The following is a 12,989-nucleotide window of genomic DNA, read 5'->3' as shown; positions in this document are numbered from 1 at the left end:
AACTAAAGGGGGAAGAAAGAGGAAGTAGGGACATTCGGGAACTCTACAATCAATTCTTCTGAAACCTAAAAATGCTCAAAAATATATTAAAAAAACAAAAATGGATGAACAGAAAATCAAACTAAAATACGTAAGTCATTCTTCTATGTATTATAATTGGGATATATCAATGAAAAACTCAGAGATCTCTAAATGGTTAGTCAGAAATCAGCAATCCACCATTAAATATCTTATGTAAAGGTGATGAGCGCAATGGAAAAAATAAAAAGTAGAGCAGGATCTAGAGTACTGACGGTGCTAAAAGCATAAGTAGCAGTATTAATTAGACTATTCACAGTGCGCTTCATTGAAAACAAAGATCTGAGCTAAGACTTGAGGGATGTGAAAGGAATTACCCATGGGATATCCGAGAAGAGACTGTTCCAGGAAGAGGAAACAGCCAGAGCACAAGCCAGAAGGTGGGAGTGTGTCTTGCCATGTTTCAGGGAGAGCAAAAGGCCAGTGTGACTGGAGCAGTGATAGGTGGGAGAGTAACAGCAGAGGGATTTGGAAAGGTGATTGGAGTTAGTGGCCATATCATATTCTGGGGAACTTGTTGGCCACTGAAAAGATGCTGGTTTCTAATCTATATGAAATGCACAGCAATCTTATACTTTGAAGCAGAAGAGAAAACTGATGTCACAGCTCTTAAAGAACCAGTGTGTAGGGGACAAACATAAAACCTAGGAGATATATTAGAACGTTATGGCCATAATCAGATAAGAAATGGTGACAGTTGAGACTGGGGTGGTGGCAGTAGAAATGTGTGTGTGCAAGGGATGCCTAGACTTTTAAGGTAGAGGCAACAGATTTTCCTGATGAACTGATGGCTGCGGATGTGAGAAAGAGGTGGCAAGGATGAATCCAAAATATCTGCCCACGAAAACTGGAAGGATGTAGAAGGCTGCACGGGGAGCACATCTTATGGATGATGCAGAGGTTCCTTGGAGCCTGTTGAGACCAAAATGAAGGTAAGAAGTCCAAAAGGAAAAGACATATAAAAAAGAAAGTCTTTGAAAGAGTTGTTCATATGGGGAAAGGAAAGTCTCTTCAATGGATGGTGCTGGAGCAACTTAATTTCCACATGCAGAAGAATGAAGCTAGATCCGTCTCACATCATATACAAAAACTTATTCAAACTGGATCAATGACCTACATATGACAGCTAAAACCATAAAAATATTGTTTATAATAGCCCCAAAATGAGAGCTTCCCAAGTATCTTCAGAGAACTGTTAAATTATTATAGTATATTCTTGCAAGAAAACAGTACTGAGCAATTAAACAGTCCATTACGAGTCTTTCTGATGTACATTTAACCTAAAAAAATTAACATAAGAAGTACATATGATTCTATTTGTTTACAACATAGACCACCGAAAGCAAAATATATGGATTTAGGTATGCTGATGTAATTGATAAACGTATAAAAAAACACAAAGAAATAATGATCATAAATGTTAAGATACTGATTATATCAAGAGGGCAGAGAAGACTGTGACTGAAAATCAACTCATGGAGGGGGAGTCAGGAGTAAGGGTATCTGCATTACATGGATGTTCATTTTATGTTTCACTCAACTGTTTAAGTTTATTATAAATTTTTCTGCACGTATGTCAAAAACATTAAATTTAGAAATGTATAGGAACATTCACAATCTGAAAATGAGCATACACAAAACATGCGCATCAAAGAACATACATACTGAAAACTTCAACACTTTCCCAGTAAAACCAAGTAAAAAACAAGGAAACTTATTATTTCATTCCTATTCAACATTATGCTAGAGATTGTTGTTGGTACATACCAAAAAAGAAAAAAGGTGAACCAATAAAATGTTAAAGGTCGGGGGGCGGGGGAACCCCACCACAATCCATTTTACAGGTTAAACAATTGTATATGTAGAGCCTCCAAAAGATGGCACTGATGATTATAGGACTGAGAGATTTAAGCAAGTATTTGGATAACAAAAGAAATATCAAAGTAAGATTATTTTACATATTTCATTTACAGACACCAGCATCAATGAGTTGAGAAATTAATTTCAAAAAGATAACATATACTATAGCAAAAATAAAAGATAGCAAAAAGGAGTGTAATTAATAATGGTGCAATGGTTACCACTCGGCTTCTGAGGCCAGTGGTTTGAAACACCAGCGGCTCTGTGGGAGAAATGACGTGGTGATCAGCTCCCGTAAAGATCACAGCCTAGGAAACCCTCTGAGGCAGTTCTACTATGTCATACAGGGTCCCTATGAGTCAGAATGACTCTATGGCACACAACAATGGAAAAATCATGAAACATTAAGTGACATCCAAATGAACTGAAATAAAAGAGCATGCTCTTAGAAAACTCTTCTCCACAAATATTAATAGATCATTATTTCCAATATATTTCCATAACATTCTAACCAATTTTATTTTTTATACAGTAAAATGTAAGAAACCCAAAACCCGTGTAAGGGTGGAAACTTGTCAGAAAAGGAAAGAAATATTTTCCACTAAAACAAGACAGAAAAGTGGTGACTGAACCTTGTCACAGGTGGAAACTTGCAAGACTGGGAAAAACAAAGCAGTCCCATCGAGTTCCAACTCTCACAGGTTTCACTGTATAATTTCACACAATCACACACAAAACTTCAAAAATGTATATGGAAGTGGAAATGTCCACAGCCAAGATGTCCTAAGGAATAAGACAAGAGAGCTTGTCAAAACATATGATACATATTTTTATATGTTTATATATTTACTTCGGAGCCTTGGTGGCGCAGTGGTTAACAGCTCAGCTGTTAACCAAAAGGTTGGCAGTTCAAACCTACCAGCCACTCCTTGGAAACCCTATGAGGCAGTTCTACTCTGTCCTATAGGGTCGCTATGAGTTGGAATTGGCTCAGTGGCAACGGGTTTCGTTTATCTTTGGTTTTTATATATCTGTTTTATAAGTTAAGCTATAATATACTGGACAGTATAGTATTAGCATAGGAATAAACAAAGAGACCAATGGAAAAAAAGTAAACAGTTCTGGATAAATACACGGCAAGCACTGTAGGGCAGAGACAGAAAGCACAGACACGAGTTTTACCTTCCACCAAACATTGGAACATAATTCACCCAAGTTCTTTGGCACTGCATAAAACGGACTACCTTCCCTCCAATATCCAATCATATGTTCACCATTTCCTTTTACAGCATTGCCAGAAGTACATATAACTTAGCATATACATGTTACATATACATATTACAGTCTGTAATCTATATGCTAAGTGCGGAGAGAAAACAGAATCACATAGAATGCTCTATTAAAACAGGAGAAGGGAGAAAAGTGTGTAAGACAAAAAAGAAACAGCAAAAAATAGAAAACAGTAATAAGGTAGATATTAATAAAACTATATCAAAAATCACCTATCTAAATAAAGCAATTAAAACACAAAGTATTTGGTCTACAAGAAGTCCACATTACATTTAAGATGACACAAATATTGAAAGAGATGGAGAGAAACGGGACATGGGTCAGCTCTGTCCACCAGGAAACACACACACATACACAAGCAGAAAATGTTCAACTCTGTAAGACCTTTGGAACCAAACGTTTACACTAAGCAAACGCAGAGTCAAGATAAAGGTGACTTTAAATGGTAGGAAAGCTTTGTAGAATTTTCTACTTGCCCATGCCTCAACTGCTCCCTGGTTAGGTGGCCATCTTACAGTGGTGGGAGGCCGCAGCCCTAGAGTGGGCTACAGAGAAACAGCTAAAGGAAAACACGGACAAAGAACTAAAGGAAAAAGATGTACAGTAAGTCCCCGGCTGACAAATGTCTGACTTACGGACAGCTCGTACTTAAGAAGGGCCCATAAAGCCTATTACATTAAAAATTTGAGTTAAATACAATGGTTCATAATAACAAACACCCGCTCTACTTTGTGACTGAGGGCTTCAGAAGGAGAATGTCGCCTGCCATTTTAAGTTGGATCATGTTGCTTTTAACACTGTGTTGTGTGTAACTTTGTATTTGGCTTAAATTTTTCTCTTATTTACTCTTGTAACCACGTTGCAATGTGTAAATTCGATGTTAGTGCTGGTGATGCATCAAAGTAAAAGAAAATGATCACGATTAAAATAATAAAGCAATCTGTATACCTACACACAGTCTCTTTTTCTCTTCAGTACATTACTTATTACTGTATTATTATCATTATCATGTACTGCATTATTATGTTTAAGACGTATTAATGTATTTGTAAATGTTTCTTAAGTGCTTTTATGGATAGAGAAGTAAAATACATACTAAGATAAACATCTAATTGATGCTAAGTAAGAACCGTATGTATCTGTTCCAACTTACTACAAATTCAACGTAAAAGACTTAGGAATGAATCTTGTTTGTAACCTGGGGACTGCCTGAATTAACAAAATCAGAGTACCTGAGTGGCTCCAAAGATGAAGTGCTCAACTACTACCTAAAAGGTTGGTGGTTTGAACTCATTCAGAGGCACTCAGAAGACAGGCCTGGCATATTGCTTCCAAAAGGGCACAGCCTTGACAACCCTATGGAGCAGTTGAACCACACACATGGGGTCAGCAACTAACAAGAAAATGAGAATATCCATAAAAAGATATAGATTATAAATAAACCAAACAAATTTTGGAACTGAAAAGTACAATAGCTAAATTAGCAGCTGAATAGCATATCTCAGTGGGCAGAAGAATCAGTGAACTTGAATAGGTTGTTGCGGTTAGGTGCCCTTGAGTCAGTTCCAACACACAGTGAGTACAAGAGAACAAAACACTGCCCAGTCCTGCACCATCCTCACAATTGTTGCTATATCTGACCACACTGTTGCAGCCACTGTGTCAGTCCATCTTGTTGAGGATCCTCGTCTTTTTCGTGATTCTCTACCTTACTGAGCATGATGTCCTTCTCCAGGAGCTGGTCCCTCCTGATAACATGTCCAAAGTATGCAAGACAAAGTCTTACCATCCTTGCTTCCAAGAAGCATCCTGGCTGTACTTCTTCCAAGATAGACTGGTTCATTCTTTTGGCAGTACAAGGTATATTCAATATTCTTTGTGAATACCATAATTGAAAAGCATTAATTCTTCAGTCTTCCTTATTCATTGCCCAACTTTCACACGCATATGAGGTGACTTAAAACACCATGTTTTGGGTTAGGAGCACATTAGTCCTCAAAGTGGTATCTTTGCTTTTTAACACTCTAAAGAGGTCTTCTGCAGACTTCCCAATGCAATATGTTGTTTGATTTCTTGACTGCTGCATCCATGGGCGCTGATTGTGGATCCAAGTAAAAGGAAATCCCTGACAACTTCAATCTTTTCTCAGTTTATTGTGATGTTGCTCATTGGTCCAGTTGTGACGATTTTTGTTGTCTTTATGTTGAGGTGTAATCCATACTGAAGGCTGTAGTCTTTGATCTTCATCAGTAAGGGGTTTCAGCAAACAAGGTTGTGTCACCTTAACGAGTCTTCCTCCAATTCTGATGCCAAGTTCTTCTTCATACAGTCCAGCTTTTTGGATTACGTGCTCAGTATCCAGACTGAACAAGTATGGTGAAAGGATACAATTCTCACGCACACCTTTCCTGACTTTAAATCACACAGTATCCCCTTGTTCTGTCTGAATGACTGCTTCTTGGTCTATGTACAGGTTCTTAAAGAGCACAATTAAGTGATCTGGAATTTCCATTCTTTGCAACATTATCCATAATTTGTTATGATCCACACAGTCAAATGCCTCTGCATAGCCAATAAAACACAGGTAAACATCTTTCTGATATTCTCTGCTTTCAGCCAAGATCCATCTGACATCAGCAGTGATACCCCTCGTTCCACGTCCTCTTCTGAATCTAGCATGAATTTCTGGCACTTCCCTGTCAATTTACTGCTGCACCCATTTTTTGAATAATTTTCAGCAAAATTTTACTTGCCTGTGATATTAATGATATTGTACGATAATTTCACATTCTGTTGGATCACCTTTCTTTGGAATGGGCACAAATATGGCTCCCTTCCATTCGGTTGGCCAGGTAGCTGTCTTCCAAAGTGCTTGGATGAGTGAGCACCTCCAGCACTGCATCTGTTTGTTGAAACATCTCAACTGGTATTCCGTTAATCCCGGAAGCCTTGTTTTTCACTAATGCCTTCAGTGCAGCTTGGACTTCTTCCTTCACAATACCATCAGTTCTTGAACATATGCTACCTCCGAAAATGGCTGAATGTCGACACCAATTCTCTTCGGTACAATGACTGTGTATTCCTTATCGTCTTTTGATGCTTCCTGCATCGTTCAATATTTTGCCCATAAAATCCTTCAAAATTGCAACTTGAAGCTTGAATTTTTACTTTAGTTCTTTCAGCTTGAGAAATGCTGAGTATGTTCTTCCCTTTTGGTTTTCTAATTCCAGCTCTTTGCATATTTCATTATAATACTTTGTTTTCTCAAGTTGTCCTTTCAAAATATTCTGTTCAGCTCTTTTACTTCATCATTTTCTCCATTCCCTTTACCTACTCTTCCTTCAACAGTAAGTATCAAGAGTCTCTTTGGTATCCATTTTGATCTTTTCTTTCTTTCCCATCTTTCAAATGACCTTCTGCTTTCTTGGGAGCCCTGGTCCCGTAATGGTTAAGAGCTCAGGTGGTAACCAAAATGCCGGCAGTTAGAGTCCACTAGCCGCTGTGTGGAAACCCTATGAGGCAGTTCCACTCTGTCCTACAGGGTCACTATGAGTCGGAATTGACTCGATAGCAACGAGTTTTGCTTTCATGTATGATGTCCTTGATGTCATCCCACAACTTGTCTGGTGTTCGGTCACTAGTGTTCAATGCATCAAATCTGTCCTTGAGATGATCTCTAAATTCACGTGAGATATACTAAAAGTGGTATTTTGTCTCTCGTGGGCTTGTTTTAATTTTCTTCAGATTCAACTTCAACTTGCATATGAGCAATTGATGGTCTGTTCTGCAGTAGGCCCCTGACCTTATTCTGACTGATGATACTGACCTTTTCCATTGTCTCTTTCCACACGTGTAGTTGATTTGATTCTTGTGTTTTCCATCTGGTGAGGTCCATGTATATAGTTACCTTTTATGTTGCTGAAAAAGGTATCTGCAATGATTAAGTCACTGCTCTTGTAAAATTCTATCAGGTGATCTCTAGCATCGTTTCTATCACCAAGGCCATGTTTTCCAAATACTGATCCTTCTTCGTTTCCAACTTTAGTATTTCAATCACCAGTAATTACCAATGCATCTTAATTCCATGTTTGATCAACTTCAGGCTGCAGAAGTTGGTAAAAATCTTCAAATTCCTCATCTTTGGCATTAGTGGTCAGTGCATAAATTTGAACTTGGATATACGAGAATTGAAATTACTGTCTGATGAACAGAAAAAAAAAGTATGAAGGTAGGTGAGTAAAGGCAAATGGATTTGTGGAACACCATCAAGTAGATCAACACACGCATTACAATACAAATGTACTGAAAAGAGAAAACGGCAAAAAGAATATTTGTAGAAATAATGGTTGAAATTGTCCCAAATTATATGAAAGACAAAAATCTGCATATCCAAAAGCTCAATGAACTCCCAGACGGATAAACTCATAGAGATCCACACTGAGAGAAATTACAATTAAGCTGTCGAAAGCCAAACCAAAGAAAATCTTGAAAAAAGCAAAAGAAGTGACACAAGAGGGGTCCTCAGTAAAATTAACAGATATCCCATGGTCTTAAGGGACATCTAGATCATTTAGCATAACATAGTTCTTGAAGAAAATGTTCCACATCCTACCTTGGTGAGTAGCATCTGTGCTCTTAAAAGCTTGCAAGCGCCCATCTAAAATACTTCCATTGGTCTCATCATATCTGGAGCAAAGAAGAATCAAGAAAACCAAAGACACAAGGAAAATACTAGTCCAAAGACCAGTGGACCACATGAATCACAGCCTCCACCAGCCTGAGCCCAGGAGAACTAGATGGTGGTTGGCTGTCACCACTGACCGCTCTAGCAGGGATCACAATGGAGTGTCCCAGAGACAGCGGCAAAAAAATGTAGAACAAAATTCAAATTCACAAAAAAAGACCAGACTTACTGGTCTCATATAGACTGAAGGAATGCCCAAGACAATGGCCCCTGGACACCCTGCTAACTCAGAAGTGAAGCCACTCCCCGAGTCCCCCTTTCAGCCAAAAATTAGACAGGCCTATAAAACAAACAATAACAAAGGTGAGGAACAGGTATATGAAACCAAATGGGCAACACCTGCCCAAAACAAAGACGAGAAGGCAGCCAGGGACAGGAAAACTGAAGAATGGTCACAGAGAACGCAGAGTGGAAACGGAAAGGGGGACAGTGCTGACACATTGCATGGATTGCAACCAATGTCACAAAATAATTTGTGCATAAATTTTTGAATGAGAAACTAATCTGAACTGTAAACTTCCACCTAAAACACAATAAAATTAAAGAAAAAATTAACAGGCATCACGGAGATCAGAAGGTAGTGCGATGACATATTTCAAGCGCTGAAATAAAAAGATAACCCTGTCTATCAAGAATTCTTTTATCTGCCAAACCTGTCCTCTACAAATTAGGTTGAAATTAAAACATACCCAGATAAAAGCTTAGGTAGTCGATTCCCACTAGAATAGACTTTCTTTATAAGAATTGCTAAAGGGAGTCCTTCCAGCTGAAATGGGGTGGGGAGGGAGAAGAGAAAAAAACTAGACAGTACTGTGAAGCTGTATAAACAAATAAATATCTTCAGTAAACGCACGTATATGTGAAAATATAACAGCTAGTTTTATTGTATTTTGGGTTTGTACCTCTACTTTTTATGTTAAAAGCCACTGCTGTTGAGTCGATTCCCACTGCTAGTGACACTGTAGGACAGAGCAGAACTGCCCCATAGGGCAGACTGCTACATCTTTCTCATGTGAAGCAGCTAGTGGGTTCGAACCACCGACCTTTCAGTTTGCAGCTGGGCGCTCAACCACTGCACCACCAGGGTTCTTCTATGTCATACGTGATTATAATAACAAATGCACAAAAATTATTTGTAAATTTATGTTATTTGGGACAAAATGGATAAGGATGTACTCTGTGAGAATGAAGCTAGAAACATGGAGATGGAACTATGTACAACCACACTTTGTGTACACTATCACAGTTAAGACGGTAATAATTTAATTTCAGTTGTTCTAAAGTCAGGGTCTTAAATGTAATCCCCAAAGTAATCACAAAAAAAAAAATCTAAAAAACAAATGCAAAAGGAAATGAGAAGGGAAACAAAACAAACAATGGCAGAATTGAATGGAGAAATAAAGAGTCCTGCATTCAGAGTTGGAGACTTCAATATACCACTTTCAATAATGGAAAGAATACCTAGAAAGAAAATCAATAAGAAAACAAGAGAATTTGAGGAACAGCATAGAACAACTAGACTTCACAGACATATAGAACACTCCATCCAACAACAGCAGCATATACATTCATCTCTAGTGCACATGGATCATTCTCCAAGCTAGACCACGTTAGATCAAAAAACAAGTTGTGATACATTGGAGAAGACTGAAATCATGAACTATATCTTCTCTAACCATAATGCAATGAAACTAAAAAGCAATAACAAAGAAAAAGAAAAAATTTCAAAACCTGCGGAAATTAAACAAAACACTATTAAATAATCAGTAAGTGATAAAAAGAAATCACAACAGAAAGCAGAAACTACTTACAGACGAATAAAACAAAAGCAAAACTTATGGGATGGAGGGAAGACAGTGCTCAGAGGGAAACGTAAAGCACTAAATGCCTAGATTAAAGGGATTTCTCAAATCAATAACCTAACACTACACCTTGAAGAAATACAAAAAGAGGAGTAAAATAAGCCCAAAGATACCAGAAGGACAGAAATAATAAAGACTACAGTGTAGAGAGATGAAATACAGAATAAAAACAATGACAGAATCAACAAAACAAGAACTTGGTTTTTTTTAAAGATTAAAAAGAAGTGGCAAACCTTTAGACAGACTGACCAAAGAGAAAAGAGGCAAATAACTAAAATCAGAAATGGATGTGGAGACACTGCTATGGATCATACAGAAATGAAAAAGATTACAACAGAAAACAATGAACAATTGTATGCAAACATATTAGATAATCTAGATGAAATGTTAAATTCCTAGAAAACACCCAAATTACCTAAACTGACTCAAGAGGAAACAGAAAAATTTAGAAGAACAAGTAAAAAGACTGAATCAGTAATCAACATCCTAACAATGAAAAGACCAGGACCTGATGACTTCAATGCTAAATTCTACCAAACATTTAAAGAAGAATTTACATCAAGCCTTCTCAAACTCCTTCAAAAACAGAAGGGGGAACATTGCCTAACTCATTCTGTGAGGTGAGCATTATTCTGATACAAAAGCCAGATATACAGCCATGACAGAAAAATAAAGACCAATCTCCCCCATGAATATAGCTGCAAAAATATTCAATACTAGAAAACCAAACCCAACAGCGTATTAAAAGAGTTATGCACCATGATCAAGTGGAGTGTATCCCAGAGTGCAAGGCTAGTCAAACATTAGAAAATGAAATATACCACATCAATAACATGAAAGAAAAAAAATACATGATCATTTCAATTGATGAAGAGGAAGTACTTCACAAACTCCAACATCCTTTGTTGATAAAAACGCTCAACTAAGAACCAAAGGGAAATTCCTTAACATAATAAGCATTCACGAAAAACCCACAACTGGCATCACATTAAGGAGTCCTGGTGGCACAGCTGTTAATCAATCAGCTGTTAACCAGAAGGACAGCAGTTTGAACCCACCAGCCGCTTCTCCGGGGAAAGGTGCGGCAGTCTGCTTCTGTAAACATATACAGACTTGGAAACCCTATGGAGCAGTTCTTGGCGGTGGGTCTTCCCCTGTGACTCCGGGTTACACCTGTGGTGCTGCCCCAACTGCTGGCCAGACAGGACGAATCACCATCTCATATCCTGATCTGCTTTAGCAAAAAAGAACACTTTAATTTTAGATTTTAATCCAAGACTGTAGGGAGCAGTCAAAAATTTTAGAAATGTCACACCAGCTCTAAGCACAGACAGCCTGGGAGGACATGGACCTAGAATAGGTATCATGTTTCTCACACACCTGAAAGACTTAAGCAAAACCATTCCCCACTGGAAAAAATGATGGTTTTGGAGACTCCAGACATGAACCAGCTGGACTCACTCACCTGCCTCATTCCTGTGCTGAGGTCATGAGCATGCCAAGCCCCATGCAGGACCCATAAAGAGTCAGGTTCTTCCTTAATAACTCTCTCTCTCCTGTTCTTTATCCCATCACACCGTGTGAGAGATGGATCTGCAGTGTTAGAAATCCATAGAAAAGGCTACAGTGCCTGGGTGAAGCCATGAACACTGTGTGCAGTGATGGGACAGGATGGCTCTGGAGGACCTGGGGCTCAGCCTCCCCAACCACAGCTGCTCTGTCTTCAAGACATTCTGTCATTCAACACAGAGCACCGAGGCCCAGGGTGAGGATGTTAAGGGTCCACGGTCCCACCTCTGAGAGTCACATATGAAAGGTAACCCCAGGCATCCAAGGCTTCAAACACCATGTATGTGTAGAGGAAGAGCCCAGTGACAGTGGAGCAGAACCTTAGGACGCCACTTAGGATTGAGTCCCTTGGCCTCCTCTGCCACCTTTTACCTCACAGAAACACAGAGCGTGGAGCACACAACTGATCCCCCACCAAATCACTTTTAGCCTCACCCCCTTATATTAAGAATTACCCCGTTCTCTGTGGTACTCACCATGGCCTTGCTCCAGCTTCTGGAATTTTAAGTGAATGTCCTCTCGGAGTCCAAGAAGCCACTTCAGAAGAGCCACTGGGCCGTCTGGAGGCAGATGAATAATGTTTGGTCCACACGTCAGTCAAAGCAGTGAAAACTTAATACTTGTGATACCTAGGATGGGCCAGATGGTCACCCTAGGTCCCCAGCCACCTAGACTGGACTAGTTCTCCCTGTACCACACCTGGGACCTGAAATGGAAGAAGATGGGGAGGAGACAGTGTTGAGCAAGGAGGGAGTGACAGGTCCTTGGCCTTCAGCTCTTTCCCTGGGCAGAGCTTCCTCCCAGGCTCAAGGCCATGCTCCATCCTAAGGGCATCTGCATTTAAGGCAGATCAGGCTCCAGCCTTCCAGAGCACACACCTACATTCTTCACACAGATACACAGGCCTCTCCCTTTCGGCAACAAGATCACAGATGGAGGAATTCACTCATTCCAGAGCATGAGAAGCATCCAGGGCAAGGCTGGAAAACTGGAACCTGATTTCCTTCAGGGAGTCAGGGGTCCAAGGATGAGTTTGTGTATTCACCTACATAACTGTGCCCCTTGTAAATCAACACACATGCTGTTATTTGGTATCGACATGGGTGCATTTTCAGGGAGAACATATTTTTCAAGTTTGCTCAATGCACTCATCATGCTTCATTGATTTTTAATAACGTACAAACAAATTTCTACTGAGTTTTGCTTTTTAACTTTCATTTCACACACACGACTGTAATATGGGATCAGTATTTTTCCTGTTGATTTTGCAATTAACATTTCTTTTCTTTATAACTCCCATTTTTTTTCCCCTTTGCTCTCAGACCACGACACCACCAGTTCCCAACCTTTCAAGAAATCTAGGAGGATTCCTAACACTTTCTCTTCCAACATTACAATGAATCAATCAACAAATAAATCAGAAAATCATCATGTTTTCTCTAAGGAGCCCTCTCCTGTCTCTGCTCCCATTTCCCCCCTCCTCCAGCCAGTCTGCCCATCCAGCGGACTCTCACTCTTTTATTTCTTGACCTCAGTGTAAATGTTCTCTCTCGTATGACCATCATACCAGCGTCTCCCCTTTAAAT

At 39.3% G+C, this 12,989-nt stretch overlaps 1 protein-coding gene across 1 annotated transcript in view; it reads right to left on the bottom strand.

The window, feature by feature from the left end:
• Positions 1-12,441, bottom strand: part of LOC101346492 (zinc finger protein 260-like) — a 76,700-nt gene extending 64,259 nt beyond the window's left edge. The window contains exon 1 of the mRNA XM_023733253.1: positions 11,880-12,441. Coding sequence (XP_023589021.1) covers positions 11,880-11,882 — 3 coding nt within the window. The 5' untranslated portion in view covers positions 11,883-12,441. The remainder of the gene's footprint in view (positions 1-11,879) is intronic.
• Between the last annotated feature and the right edge of the window lie 548 nt (positions 12,442-12,989).

The sequence above is a fragment of the Trichechus manatus genome, unplaced genomic scaffold (genome assembly GCF_000243295.1).
Source record: "Trichechus manatus latirostris isolate Lorelei unplaced genomic scaffold, TriManLat1.0 scaffold00057, whole genome shotgun sequence".
NCBI lineage: Eukaryota > Metazoa > Chordata > Mammalia > Sirenia > Trichechidae > Trichechus > Trichechus manatus.
The sequence above is the reverse complement of the archived record's forward strand: the minus strand, read 5'-3'. Positions and strand labels throughout refer to the sequence as shown.